We start from the raw sequence: 15,914 nt of genomic DNA on the forward strand, positions 1-15,914 counted from the left end.
CTTAAGGTTTGTGCACAATTTAAAATTTCTGTAAATTTCTTCTGCATATTGTTTTGAATAATTTGAAATATTGAATTGTGACATCATTGTGGTGAAATATTTATTATGCTTTTGATTTAAATTGTTGAAAATTATGTGTATATTTGAGATGGCATAAATGTTTAGTAAATTGTTAAGATAAGTTTTGAAACCACAGTGTCATGACCATATATTTGAACACCTCACTAGCATGACTAGTGGGGGTAATCAGTTTCGAATTTTGATTTCATTGTTGCTGTGCGTGCGTCCCTGTGCGTCCCTAATATGTCCACCAATATATATATATATATATATATATATATATATATATATATATAAATGCAATGTTATTATCTCACAGTACTCATGATCAATCCAATTCAATACCAATAGTCAAAGAAAAGAAAAATAAACAAAGAACGAGAATTTTTACCTTGAAAACAGAATCGAATGTGATGAATAGATAAGTAAAAATTTAGGAATTCTCTGCGCACATCAGATTATAAATCGTAAATTATATATATATATAAGATGATAAAAATACCTGTTGAGAGTATTTAGTAGAAAAAGGAGGTGACAAACAGCCTTTGAGAGCAAAGTTTAGCAGAAGAGATGATTAGGATATATATATTTCAGGAGTTCTATTAGGTGTAGAATAGGATAAGAGTTATTATTGAATTGGGTTATTCAGATTACAGATATATATTTAATTTCAATATATATATATATATATATATATATATATATATATATATATATAAATAAACAGGCCATCCAATAAAATATTCTTTATCTTATTTTATTTTATTTCTAGATAAATATTTAAAATTATTGTTAGATAATTAAAATAAATAAATAAATAAATAAATAGATAAATATTGGGTTCCCACAACAAAAAAAAAAATTCGTACTATGTATAAGCAAAACAAACTACCATTCGACAAAAGATTCCATTCATAAAATTGATCCTTAGAAGTCGAATTTCATGCTTTGATCTATCGACAGAAGTGAATAAGACGAGTTTCCATGGGATGTAAGAGGGTAAAGGTTAGATGTACTCTCAAGCAAAACCAACAAAAATCACAAAATTAACAGCAGCAACAAACAAGAAGGCATCATCATTTTTTTTTCCCATATAAAATAATAGTGATCAAAAGAAAGAGGAAAAAAACCTAGCATACAAGAGAAACACCAAGAAAGAAGAAAAATAAAGATGACTTAAACAAGCAAATACACAAAAATGAAGTGTTATGATCAACTTTCTCATGTGAACAATTGCCAATTTGTAAAGACAATAAAATGCATTGTGACCTGAATTGCAAGAATTTATTTGCAAAATAAACACCAAGAAACTCATATTTTATCATTTGCCAATGTCCTCATCAACTTGATAGCACATTAAAATAATAAATGCCACTGAATAACACTTGGCTGCTGTTACATTTGCAAAATCTATTTCATTTCTTGGAATCACTTGGAATGTCATGTCAGGTATCAAATGATTATTATTGAGCTTGGTTAGTAACAAAAGATTGCAAGCAATGCATATCCATAAATTATAGATCGTTGAACTCTTATTTTTTAAAACTTCTTTTTTCCCCTTATTCCAATTGAATTCATCATGTTACAATAAAGAGAATATGACCAAAAATCTCTTAATATTTTCAATTCAATTTTTGGTAAATTATTATTTCGTCCCTTTAGTTTGGAACTTAGATGAGTTAGTCCCTGCACTTTGTTTTCACTAATGAGTTAGTTCTTTTGTCCATAGTAGTCATTAGAGACGCTTAAAAAAATATTATAACCCTCATAATCACCCCAAATTTACAAAATTTACCCCCTCTCTTTCTCTCTCTCTCTCTCCCTCTCTCTCTACCTTTATAATGTAAGCAAAAATAAGATTAGTAATGAGCTATTTTAGAAATAAAAGGACTCGACTATTAAAATTTGTGTTAAAAAAAAAAAACCTTGTAAGACTTAACTATGAAAACAGTATTTCTATTTTTTCAGATATTATTCCACAATTGAAGAGGATGAAAAGTTGAAAATTTTGAAAAAAAAAAAAGATTTATTGAACAATAAAGAGTAACATACAGAAGCAAAAGAGTAGCATACATGTTTACCCTTTTTGTTATAAGTACCTATGCATTATACATTCAAGTAAAATCAAATAGATGTCTAAATGCGGGATCAACCGTGGCACAGATACGTAATGCTGCTATCCTATAGAATTTATGTATAAATATGAGAAACATGGTGAGCTAAGCATTAAGCAAAGAATTCAATGGATATTTGATGACAATGCAGAGTAAATTCATTATTTTGGCATCTTATCTCCCAATTAGACAAGTAGAGCACCTTAGGTTAGAGGATAGAAAGAAAAAAAAGAGTAGACCTAAATTGACTTGGAGGAGAGTAATACAACATAACCTAGAAACATTACACATTGCTTAGGATTTAACCCAAAATCGTTTAGAGTGGAGAAAGCGAATCCATATAGCCAATCTCAAATTTTTGGGATAAAAGCTTAGTTGAGTTGAGTGTTGAGTTGAGTTGTATCTCCCAATTAGCTTGATTCATTTGCAAGTGTTGTTGATAGGTTGCACAGAGGGTAAAATGAAAGGGATTTTACAGTTGTTAGATACAAACGGTTAAAGAATTACTAATGCAGTCAGAAATCATGAACAAAATCATTAAAAAAGAATCTTTGAATCTAACCTGGAAAATCCACCAAAACCGGCTCCTACTTTCTGGGCTATAATGCTAGAGTCAATATCGAATTGATATTTGCCGTTGAATAACCAATCCCCCACCAATATCACCTTCTAATATCAGAGATTCATCCTCTCTTGCATGCTCAAAATCCCGCCTACAAGAAAATTTTTTTTAGTGTGCAGCAAATACATGACATAAAGCAGAAGCAATTGAGAACTATTGTAATTATTTTCATGCATGGAGCCATGGACAACTATCAGAAAACTTGATAGGATTCTGACCCTTTCTGGATATAATAGATTCCTAAGATCCTTGTCCTTCGTGGTTCAAAGCAGTGTTTAGTTTGATAAACTCGCAAGGGGAGAGAGGAGAATGTAGGACGGGTTAACAATTTCAAAGGAAGAAGAAAATAATGTGCAATGAGAAGCATACACATCACCAATTCACAACAAGTTTACACTAGTATTTTAAATTCATATATGTCATCTTGTTTATGGTTTTTAAAAAATTCATGAAATTAGTAGCTGATTTGGTCCGTTTTAGACTTATTCAAACTGATTTCAATGTGTGCTTTCCAATTCCGAAACCATTTCTAACTCTATTATTTAAAACTCCTCCCATAATTCTAAGCTTCTTGATTGCTTAATTTTATTTTTCCTTTGGCTTCTTGTTGTCTATGCCACCATTCTAAAAATATTAACCTGGTAGAACAGCATATCATGATTTTCCCAAGTGATTATCTCACATGCTTCACCTTATCACATATTATCAAATAGATAGCCATTTCATCAAGTGAAAATAAGTATAGAAGAAGAAAATGTACTTTAAAATCAGGTTTGTATTGGAAAACAGAAATAAAAGTTGGACTGATTTCATAGAGACTTACTCAATGACCTTATATTCCTCAGAGCATCCTGCTGACCGATACTCAGTGGCACTATATTCTTCATATCCATCAATCTCAATCCTGCTATGAAGCCACTGTGTTCCTATTGTCATCACCAACAGAAAAGGAATCAAATACCTCATCTAATAATGTATCATTAAATAATATTAAGACAGGAAATTCTTAGTTTTATCATTCTCAAAACTCGTGAAGACTTCTAAATGGATCGGAATATAATATCATTGATTGATTGCCATGAAAACAAGAAGAATAACCAAATGTATAGTCTCATATGAAAAGAAGATACAATTATAATTTGTACCTCTATTGAACTCCATATATTTATGAAAAATCATCAGCACACACCCATGTGTGTTTAGCAGTGTGAAGCTGACAACTCAATATACACTTCCCTTGACCCTAACTATTTGCAACACTCAATGCCATTTAACAGGTACAAATTTTGGCTAACTGTTCAGATGCCCATGTAGATAATTTTTTATCTAGCACTATAAACTCCAATATTTGCTATCAAGCGCTATAAACAATAATTTACTAGTCAGATAGAAAACTTCAGGGATCTTAACATAATGGTGAAAAAACAAGACACAATATCTCCCAACCCATTTGATTTTTTGCCAAGAATATCGACTGCTAAAGCACTTTTAGTAAGGGTAAATTACAAATTAGTTTCTAAGATATTTCAAAAATACAAATTAGTCAATGTATTTTTTATGAGAAACAATTTAGCCCCTTAGATTAGATTCCATTAATAGATTAGTCCCTACCATCAAAATTGTCCCAATTTGAAATAATTTAGTCCATAAAGTTTTGTTTCATTAACAAAATAGTTCCTAAAACCAAACTTTATATTTAAGTAATTATTTATTTTATATTTAAAAACTTATATATTTAATTAAGTATTTAAATAATTTTTTTCTAATTATACATCCAAATTTTAAAATAATTCTTAAAAAATTATAAAATAAAGTTTATTGTTGAATTTTACATTTTAAATTAAATTTTCATTTAGAATATGATATAATTTAATTTTTCAAACAACTAAGTTAAATTAAAATTTATTTTAAGATATAATTTTTGAAAATACTTACAAGTTATAAATAAACTATAACTTTAAATGATTTATGTATGATTATGTATTGTCAAATTATATTAGATTATATAAAAATAAATTTTTTTGTACCATATTTTTCTTGAAAATCTTGTTAAAAGAATTTTTATATTTATTTATTGAAAAATATTACTATAAAATAATTTTTTTTTTAATTATAGGATGTAATATAAAAAAAAATAAGAATTTAATGAAACATATTATCTGTTATTATCTATTTTTTACTATTTGACAAAGCATATTATTATCAATTAAATATTTTTTAGTATTTCATGTTTAAATAATATAATTATAAAAAATATTTATTTTTTGTAAAATAAGTAATTATTTAAATATAAAATAACTAATTAATTAAATATAAAATTTTGATGTAGAGACTATTTTGTTAATAAAACAAAACTTTAGTAACTAAATTATTTCAAATTGAAAAGAATATATCAGAATTGAAGGTCAATTTGGATGGTAGGGACTAATCTATTAATAGAATAAAATGTCAAGAACTAAATTTTTTTTCAAAAAAAATACAGGGACTAGTATGTAGTTGTTGACATAACTCAATGACTAATTTGTAATTTATCCCTTTTTGAATAAGAAAGTCAAAATTTCAAAATCAAGTCGCCGGGGAGGGGGGGGGGGGGTTTGTGGGGGGTGCAAAAGAAAGAAAGAGAAACATTCCATCTTCTTATGGAATTTATTAGTCTAGGCATATGAAGAGGTTCCAAAATATACTTTGGTGAATTTTGGAATGAAAGAGGAGCATTTATTAAATACTGGAATGAAAGAGGAGCATTTATTAAATACTTGTACATACATACATATATATATATATATATGAAGGTCTAGACACTAATGTTTGATTGGACGGGTTTATCTTGGATTAGCCTTTGGCCAAATTCCCATTGCATTTTGTTTTGCTTGTGGATTAGTTGCCAAAGCACATTCTAAAGGGTATCTCTTAGTTTATGATGTTTGTAGATTGTTAAAATTTAAGAATTAGAAGTTGGAATGTCAATTTTCTTTCCTAGCACATCAACAAATCCAATCCTTTCCCAAAACCAACAAAAAGGGGAGGGGACCAAAAAAATTTCACACTCTAGTTCCTCACGTCTATTATGAAATTCCCTTTACAATGTGAATAAACCCTTTCTATTTTTAATGTAAACATTGTATCAGGTCCATTGATTGATGCTATGATAAAAGTTATACATTCAAGACCCAAATTTCGGGTTCAAGCTTTGAAAGAGTTATTTAATAAAGATGGTGAAAGGTAGGAATAGAATTCACCAAATTCAACCTCCTCAGACCCCACTTTATAGGCCATAACGGCATACAAAAAGTGCATAATATAATCTCAAATGCATATAATGATTGAGGATCATATAAGGTGAACTTTTGTTTAGAGATCCAAAAAAGCTTCAACTTTTTCCTCTTATTATCATTATCAATATCAATATCTTTATCATTATTTTTTGGGAGAAGGGTGGGGTGGCGGATAGAGGGGGTGGTGTTGGGAAAGGAAATGAAAAATGGAGATCCCAGCCCCGGTATTAAAAGGAATGCTTTCACCAAAATATGATCATTACCTGCAGGAAGGTGCTCCATGGAAATAATTGAACCCCCAATCCAGGCAACTATTTTAACAATCCAATCACCACTTTTTAGTTCAATAGGGATTTTAGAAAGTTCTCCACCCCTTGGTCTCGAAACCTCTTCAACATCTGGGATATGCTTAGAACTTTCTGCATTGAACAATGAGCAATCAATATGACATTAACTAAAAGGTTCACAATTGATACATAGAAATACTTAAAATTTCAGGATTCACTAGTAAATTTATTTACGAAAGAAATTGACTTATTAATTATCCTATAAAAAGAGAAGCAAGAGTGAGAATTGATTTTTTTTTTTTTTTTTTACAGTTGCCACTTTAGCAAGAGAAACAACTATAACATAAATAGAGGACTCCTAAAGGTCTAGAAATAACAGGTAAAATTGTGCTGGTAGAGCTGCTGATATACATTATTTCTTAGGCATATTTATCCACATATAAAAATCATTTATTAGATAACAAAATTTTTTCCAAATTTACAAGATATTACTTTTAGTCTCCACACTTCCAAATTTTCCATTTTAGTCTCAATGAAAATGCAGAAAATTAGACAACTTAATTTAAGCTTTATATTCAGCCATTAACTTCCTAATTGATTTGCAAAATAGGATAAACGCTAAATTTCCACCTTTCTTAACAGCATTTAACTATAGAAACCTGATACATCCTACAAATTCAACCCCCAAATCCATCAAACACAAAAGCCCATAAAAGATTCCATCTCAAGCCAAAGCCAACAACACAGTATATAGCCATAGAAAAATCTAAATCTTGTTGCTAAAAGAACCAGGGGATAAAAGAAGGGGAAGAAGGAACAATAAGAACAAGAATAATTTGAAGTGTTAGAACATATCTGTTCATCATAATATCATAGTAGTGGCAACTTAAGAAACAAAAAATAAAATAAATTATGCAGGAACTAAGATAGAACTTGGACAATTGAAATATAATGAAAGAATACAATAAAAAAAATGATCACTTCACACCAAATATTTAGCATACACAGCAATTATTGGAAGAAGATAGTTATGCCATCGATTTAATGCATCAAAACATTGTCAATAAAAAAAGCTATAGTAATATTAAAATAGATCAAACTAAGAGAAGGCAAAGGAGGATGAGGGACAGGCTAACTAGCTATCTAGCTAACAGCTCCAAAAAAGAAATATTTACCTAAGCGACTCCTATATTGTTGCTTACTTGTTGTTGCCGACTCAGAAACATCATTTTCTAAGGGCATTATAATTTGCACAACATCTCCATCCATGCCCCTTGAATCAACCTTTTGAACATATTAAATAAGTTTTGCAAAATATTTCAATGGCAGATAATGCTAACTTTAAGCCAATGTTCCTCGAGTGAAAAAGATGTTACCATTGCACCTTCGCTAAGCAACAATTGCACGTGCAAACATCTTTTGGCCCTCTTCCAAGACCCTTCTGTTTCAGAAAAACAGTAACAATTGAAGATTGAAGTTCAGCAACATAACGTGTAAATAGATAAGCGCCCTTGGTGAATTCATATCCATCACCATAATCTTCAAATAATACACCTTTCGCTTGCCCTATAATTAAGAAATAGTTCAGACATCACTTTGCTAGCTGAACAACACAGAATCATGCACTTGCACAGAGAGAGAGAGAGAGAGAGAGAGAGAGAGAACTAGAGTAGAAATATTATGTTTCCTTTCTTTCTACCATACAAATTACTAGAGGACGAGGTTCAGGCCCCTAACATGAGCAAAACTACAACTAGGCAGTCCAACGTGCATAAGACTACCAAGGTTGAATGGACACACTAGCTGAAATCTTGTACATCCTAATCAGTCCTACGCAAGGGTTCTTACATATAATCCCTATTTCTACTGTACAATCAAATGCCAATAAATATTTTATCTTTGAAAAAATTACTAAAATATCCTTGACATCTATCAATATTCACACCTTCTGCTATACAAAAAACTAGAGCAAAAGGTTCGGGCCCCCAGCATAAGCAAAACTATAATTAGGCAAATTAAAGTGCACAAGACTACTAAGGTTGAATGAACATACTAGCAGGAATCTTGTATATCCTAATCAGTCTAAACCCTCCCTATTTCTACTGTACATTATAATGCCAATTACTATATTATTTTTGGGGAAATTACAAAAAATCTCTCTTGACATTTATCAATATTCACAACTCTATCCTTGCATTTTCAAAATTGAATTAAATAGACCTCAACTTTTTAATTTCATAACACCTTTGTCTTTTACTTAAAATATTATATACTTAGTCCCTAAATTTTTGAATTACATTTTAGTCCTTGAGTTTTTAAGAAAAATAAACTTTTCATTCCTGAAAATATAATAGTGAAGGACTAAGAAGTTATTTTACTTAAAAAGTGAGGGACTAAAATTTAATGGAAGGACTAAAGTGGACTACTTGATTCACTTTCCAAAAAAAAGAATGTGAATGTAAATTTTACATAATGTCAAGGTGTTTTATACTATATAGTAATTTTCCTTTTATTTCTTTGTTCCCTCTTTTTTCTTAACTAGGTGATGTAGAACCAATAGAACAAAAGGGAAAAAGGGGAATAAGAAACAAAATTCTCAATTTTATAATACTCAAATCAATTGTCAACCATAGAAAAATTCTCGTCAAAATACTAGGAAGACAAGTATATATAGAACATTTGTAATCATACAAGTACTAGGATTTGGAACCCCAAACAAGAAAATATTAATCCAATTCTAATTAGGAATCTCAAATCAACACAAATTCCCAAGCGAAATTAAGACTTTACTTCCTATACTGCTTTCCAAAATAGGTAATCCTAAAATATCAAGTAAATCCTACATCACTAAGGACACTTAAATAGGCAGAACTAAGATTATAGAACTACTAAGGGGAGTCCTATATCTATACTTTTCAAAATCTAAAGCTTTCCCGAGAAAGGCAATATCAAATTCTCATAATAAGAATTGCCATATAGATAATTTAAAGTTTACAATAAATCTACAAAGCTAGAGCACTTCATAAAAAGTAGATGCTTTGCATTTGCGTTAATTTAATCTATTAAAGCCATCAACATTCATCATCTATACATGGAGGACTAACAGTTATTTCTTATAAAAGTATACAAATTTTCAGTAACAGATTTGTTTATCAACACAGGAGACCTGATATCTAGATTCTCAAGCACTGCTCACCACCACAATTTAAGCTGCCTGATTCATGCTAAGTAAATTAAGTGGATAATCTGTGTCAATTGACGGACATTAGTTTAGAATTAGCAACATAAGTTTAGGATTCATTTTAGCCTACACCAACACCGGTAGCATATCAAGACAAAAAAGAATTAAAAAAAAAAGTCAGCTAATAGAAGCCCATGGAAATACATTCATACGTATATTAGTCTCTTTTTCTGCTAATGAAATAACAAAGTCAGAAACTATCTTGAAATTTGCTTTAGGGGGTATGTTTGGGAAAGAGATAATCTGTTCTCTATTATTTTTGCAAGTCTCTATTGTCAGTCTATGACATCACAACCATGTTTCTAATCCAAACAAAAGTTTACATTAGAATCCTATCATGATCATGTAAGGATAAGTCAGAGGATGACATCAAAATAACAAGATTCTACAATTTTTGAAAATATGCAAGAATTGCTACGAAATGCAAAGAAATATTTGCCATAATATTATATAGAAAAACTTAAATGTTAGGAATTAAATTTTAGTAATTTTACTATCCCATGGAAATCTACCCAATTCCTTAAGAAGCTGAATTTGACTTTCATAGTATGTTTTTTTACAGGATTTTGTGATCCAACAACTTAGATCAAGCTTTAGACAGCAAATATTATTTCATTACCAATGGGGAATTTGAAACTTGGATTTTCATCTCTTGGGAAACCTTAAAGATAGATGAACAACAAATCTTATTTACTATTTAAAGATAGAAAAATAACAAATCTTATTTATTGTTTATCAACAAAAAAAAAAACAGCATAACTTTTATACTGGTTATTACTAGTGTTTTAAAGATTTGGACAAGACTGAATGAGAGAGCTAACCGGTGAAACCTGGAATTGGTCCAATGATCTGTTTGGTCTAGTCTTTTTTTTTTTCTTTAATTTTCATTTTCATTTTTTTCCTTAAAAACCACTAATATATGCAAATTTTTAAGATTTTTCTTCACGAAAATTAATATGCATCAAATTACCATTTTCATCTAATGCTACAATGAGCGTCAAGTCATCAAAGCTTCACCAACATGCTGATGAGGGGGCCCTAAAGGAATTATTGATCTACCTTGCAAGTATAAAGTTGGCAAATCCTATTATAAAAAAAAAAATGAAAGACAAGAAAAATGCATCTTTAGAAAAGAAGCACTATTAATGTAATAAGCATATCAGATGTTAATAATCAAAATCAAATCTCAACCAGATTCCTTTAGGCAGTTCATGCTGCAATTCGTCTATTCCTTGATTAGGAATAGTGCTACAGCAAATGAAAAGAACATCAGCACAATTGTATGAGTACTATTACGGCTTGATTCTAACCCCAATTCCTCTATTGTTGATCTTGATGTACCCATTGTTGTGAGAACAGAAGTCAAAGCTTGTAAAGAACATCCTATTTCCAATTTTGTTTCCTAAGATTCTTTGTCTCCTTCATACGAAATTGAAAGGATGTAAACCTCGATTCAAAATGGAAGGTAGCAATAGTTGAGGAGATGAGAGCTTTGGCAAAAATTGAGACATGAGATTTTTGTTAATCCTACTTTGGGAAAGAAACCAGTTGGATGTAAATGAGTGCTCATAGTAAAACATAGAGCATACAACTCAATCGAAATGTATAAGGCTAGATTAGTATCGAAAGGATTTATTTAGGCATATAGAGTAGGTTATCAAAAGACAAGTGCTTCTATTGCAAAGATGAACGACATCAAAATCTTGTTGTCCTGTGCAAAAATCTTGAGTGGGACTTTCAGTAGTTTGATGTTAAGAATGTCTTTTTACATGGAGACTTGAAGAGATGTATATGCAAATTTCTCTAGGGTTTGATGATGAAAAACTAAATGGAAAGTTTATAGATTAAAGAAGGCATTATGGTCTAAAGTAGCTGCCAAGACTAGGGTTTGAATGATTCAATAAGGCTATGATCTCTTTTGGATACTATGAAAGCAACACTGATTATACCAATGTAGAGGTAAGGTCATATTACTTGTTGGACTATTGTACATTTGTAGGGTGTGACCTAGTTACTTAGAGAAGCAAAAAATAAAATGTGATAGCAAGGTTAAGTGCAAAAGCAGAATATAGAGCTATGTTACAAGGCATTTGTGAGTTATCATGGTTACAGAAGTTGACGGAAGAATTGAAATTGTCAGAAATTATTGGTTTATAAAAGTTGTTATTAGTATAGTGCACAATCTAGCTCACAATGATCGGACCAAACATATAAATATTGATCGACACTTTATAAAAAAGAAAATAACGAATGGTTCTTTAAGTGTCTCTCATGTGACTTTAAAGGAACAACCAATTCATGTGTTACTAAAGGATTAAGCAACAAGCTATTTTACACTCTGATTTACAAGTTGGGCATATGTAATATTCATGGACCAACTTGAGGGGGAGTGTTAGAATCCCATAATTATGGGAATCTTAGATTTTATGAATTATGTTTCCTATTGTATCTAGTTTCCTATTCTAGGATTTATTCTTGTATATAAATAGAAGCTATGAAAAGAGTCTTTTGCCTAGAAATGCATAGAAAATTTCTCTCAAAAATACGTTTCTACATAAAGAATTAAGAGAGATGACAGTAGTTAAAGAAGGAGGAGAAGAACATAAGAAGAATAGTGGTGCATTCTCTGTTAATCAATCAATGAGCTCCCACTTTACCATTGTATCTGTATATGTTACGGTTTGTTATACAACAAACCCTAGCTAACGATAGCTAACTGTGCTTGAGGATTCTAAAAAGCATAAAAAAAAAACTTAAAGAAATGATAAAAAAGGCAAAACATCCTAAAAAGCCATAATTAACTTAAAATAAGCTACTTATTAGCTCTTCCCGCTCCCCCCCAAACCCCTTTCTTCTCTTATATGTAACACATTAACACTCTTTCTCACGTGAAGTGTTATTAGTCCTTAGAATTGCAACCATTCCATTGAAAGCTTAAGCTCTTCCCATTGTAGCTCATAATGGTCCCTATGTAATGTAGCTATAAGTATTAATTCAAAGAAAAATTTATAAACCAACCTATATTACTTTTATATTAAGTAAAAGAAAATTATTTAATTTGGGTCAATTGGCCATAATTAATACAAACCTTTAAATTTGGCTAAAATTGAAAAAGTCATAAAGGTTTTATTTTTTATTATTAGGTTTTAAGAAATGCAAGACCCATTAATAAAATAATATATTTTTTTGGCTTTGACCATGGGGCTACAATTGCAACAAACCATTGAAATTGGGCAGCAATTGTTGAAAAATAAGACTGGATACAATTGCAAAAAGTTAAAGGCCTGGATTTTTTGACAGTTTAAAAACATCATAACTTCACTTCACATAAGAAAGTGATACACCTTTCAACAAAATGATGGAAAGTTGGGGAGCAGGACTAGAAAACCAATTTGGGGAAAGAACAACCATTATGGCTAATTCAGCTGCCCAGTCTGCAACTGAATTCACTAACCTTCCAATATGATTGTAACTCAACAGATCAGACTTCAGTCAGACTTTAAATACCTATCACAAGAACTAAAATTTTTCCAAGTTGAAGGAAAGAGTCGAGATATAGAAATAAAAAGCTTCATGGATTGTAGTCCAATATACATGGGAGATAAAAGCCACACAAAAACTATTTCAACTCGTTCACCAAACCATAGTTACCAGATTTGCCTTCCACCCCAAGGTTCCTCTATGCAGATCATGGTCGATTTCTCTATTTCTCTTCTTCCTAATTCTTTTCTTTCCCAATTACCTATAACCGCCTTGTTAGGGATTCAAACCCTAACAAAGGGGAAGGCAAGAAGGAAAGAAACAATAATCTAACCTTACTTTGTCAGTTATCTTCTTGTTTCCTTTTCATGCTCTCATGCTTCCGGTTATCTTCTTGTTTTCTCTTCATGCTCTCATGCTTCTCTCCGCGAACGACCATTATCAAATTCCAACAAAAGCCAAACAAAAATTACAACACAAGCAAAAAAGAAGTACTGAAGGATTTAACAAAGGAAATTTCCTCATACCGGCTAAAACCAAAATGATCCCATCAGAAAATAATTACAGTAAGGCAAAGCCATTTCAGCACAGTAATAAGTTGAATGGTTCTAAACAATCAAAGATGTATCATTTATAGTAACAAAAACACAAAATTAAAAACTTACTGGGCTAAGGATATGGCAGTTAATGATATCACCATTATTAATTAATGAAGTTTTGATCTCAAGACTGGCAGAATAAACAATTTTTGGATAAACAATTTAACAGCGCGGGAGTAATCATCTGGAATAGTAGCAGGAAATCCCAAACCACAAGGAGATGACCCAGTAAGCAGATAACAGAGATTGAAGCCTCAGCAGTAATCTTCTCCTTCTCCATCTTCGTCAAGGTTGTCCATTCTAAGGTGTTGAGATTGAAGCCTGAAAGTACCCTGAAACCGTCTGCGTCACCGCCAACAAAGAAAATACTCCTTCCGCCAACGAAGAAGAAGCGCCACAAGGTCGGAATATCTATTGGCGGATCATCAAGGACCATCCATTTATCGCTCTCAGGATCAAAGCATTCAAAAAATCTGATAGAATTATCGATGGGCATCCCTTTCTCGGTATAACCAGGTACAGTGACGTTAAAAACAAGGCTGCTACTAAGAACAAAAATCATACCATCAGCCACAACTGCACATGGATCACATTTTCCGGCGTTCATAGACACACCCCTTTTCATCGAACCTTTGCCGTCAACAAAAATTGATCAAGAGGAGCTAATTCGTCCTCAAGTCATGTTCCCCACCAAGAAAGTAGAATTCAGACCCCAACTGGACGGAGCAGATTTGTCTGAGATATTCTTGTTCCAGAAATTCAAAAATCGGAGAGAGATGAGGTTCCTCTGTACTCATTTTCTCTGCGAATCCAGTTTTGATAAAGGAAGTTTAAACAAGGATAGGTTAGGAGCTAATATTCAATTCGAAGAGTCTGAAGAATTTTCAGATGGTTCACGATTTTGGGGCATTGAGACAGAGGAGGACAACATTGGATAAAGATACCCTAAAAATGAAATATGTAATTTAAAATTAATTATAATAATAAATAATTAAATTTAATTGATCAATAAATATTAAAATTAATTCTAAAATAAGTAAATTTTTCTTTATATTATTAATAATATTAAAATATTAAAATAAATTTAATCAGTTGGTGATTAATTAAAAAATAATTTAATAATTATTGTACTTTAAAAGTTTTTAACTTAGTTGATTAGATTGATTTTCTACTTAAATTTAGATTTTATTTTATTTATAAATGAAAATTTAATTATTTATAAAATTTTAAAATTTATATGAGTTTAAAAATTTTTAATTTTATTTATATTTAAATTCTATTTAATTAAATCTTTTAATATAATTTAAAATAAAATTTTATAAAATATTAATTATAGTTGTAAAATCAATTTTTTTCCCAAAATCATTGCATCATTTGACCAAAAAAAATTGATCCATTTTTTTAATAATGAACTAAATACACAAAAATTCATTTTTTTTGTAATATTTATATTTTATAAAAGCTTGTGTATTTTCAATTGAAATTCAAATGTTTAACTTTATTTTTTATGGTGTTTTTTTCTTTAAGATCATTTTTTAAATTGATTGATTATTGAATTTATAATTTAATTGTTATTAATAAATTATTTTTTTAGGTAATTTATAATATTAAATTATAATTTATATATATATATATATATATATATATATATATATATATATATATATATATCTATTTTTGGAGGCATTTGAATTGTCAATAATGACTTTCATCCTTCAAATTAATTATAATTATATCTTTATTATTTAAATAAATTTTTAATGTTTGCATAAATTAAAAATTTTAATTTTAGAGTTCATATAAATTTAAAATTCTTAATCTTAATTATAGTTAATTTCAATTAAATATAAAATTTTATAAGAAGTAATTAACTAAAATAAGAATTAATAGGTAAAAAATAAAAATAATTGTAATAAACTAAAAAGAACATACTATTAATAAATTAATATTATAATATAATTTATCTAAGACTATAAATTATTATTCAAGTCCTACACCCCCTTATGTACAATTTGAAGAAAGAAGTCAAATATCAACTTTAGATGGTGAAGTACGAGTGAAATTTAGATGATCTATCTAAATATCAAATTTTAAATATTTTACAAGAAATGACTATGGCTTGTACTGCTTATAGAGCCAAAGTAAATTCTAATGTTAGAATAGCATATATTTTAGTTTTTAATTTCACTGGATCACCAAAAGGATGTTAAGATAGTTATATTACTCAAAAAGATAG

At 29.8% G+C, this 15,914-nt stretch overlaps 1 protein-coding gene and 1 pseudogene across 1 annotated transcript; both read right to left on the reverse strand.

The window, feature by feature from the left end:
* Positions 1-373: 373 nt before the first annotated feature.
* LOC131169172 (uncharacterized) overlaps positions 374-15,914 on the reverse strand; it is a 128,588-nt pseudogene continuing 113,047 nt past the window's right edge.
* LOC110649715 (uncharacterized) lies at positions 6,155-14,630 on the reverse strand. The gene is made up of 2 exons (XM_058136531.1): positions 13,745-14,630; positions 6,155-6,486 (listed from the first exon to the last, which is right to left on the reverse strand). The coding sequence occupies exon 1, from the start codon at positions 14,301-14,303 to the stop codon at positions 13,803-13,805; it is 501 nt and encodes a 166-aa protein (XP_057992514.1). The 5' UTR covers positions 14,304-14,630; the 3' UTR covers positions 6,155-6,486; positions 13,745-13,802.

Source organism: Hevea brasiliensis, chromosome 15, assembly GCF_030052815.1.
Source record: "Hevea brasiliensis isolate MT/VB/25A 57/8 chromosome 15, ASM3005281v1, whole genome shotgun sequence".
Lineage (NCBI taxonomy): Eukaryota > Viridiplantae > Streptophyta > Magnoliopsida > Malpighiales > Euphorbiaceae > Hevea > Hevea brasiliensis.

Excerpts from the sequence above, each read along its gene's own strand:
- LOC110649715 (XM_058136531.1), bottom strand. The coding sequence starts at position 14,303 with ATGAAAAGGGGTGTGTCTATGAACGCCGGAAAATGTGATCCATGTGCA.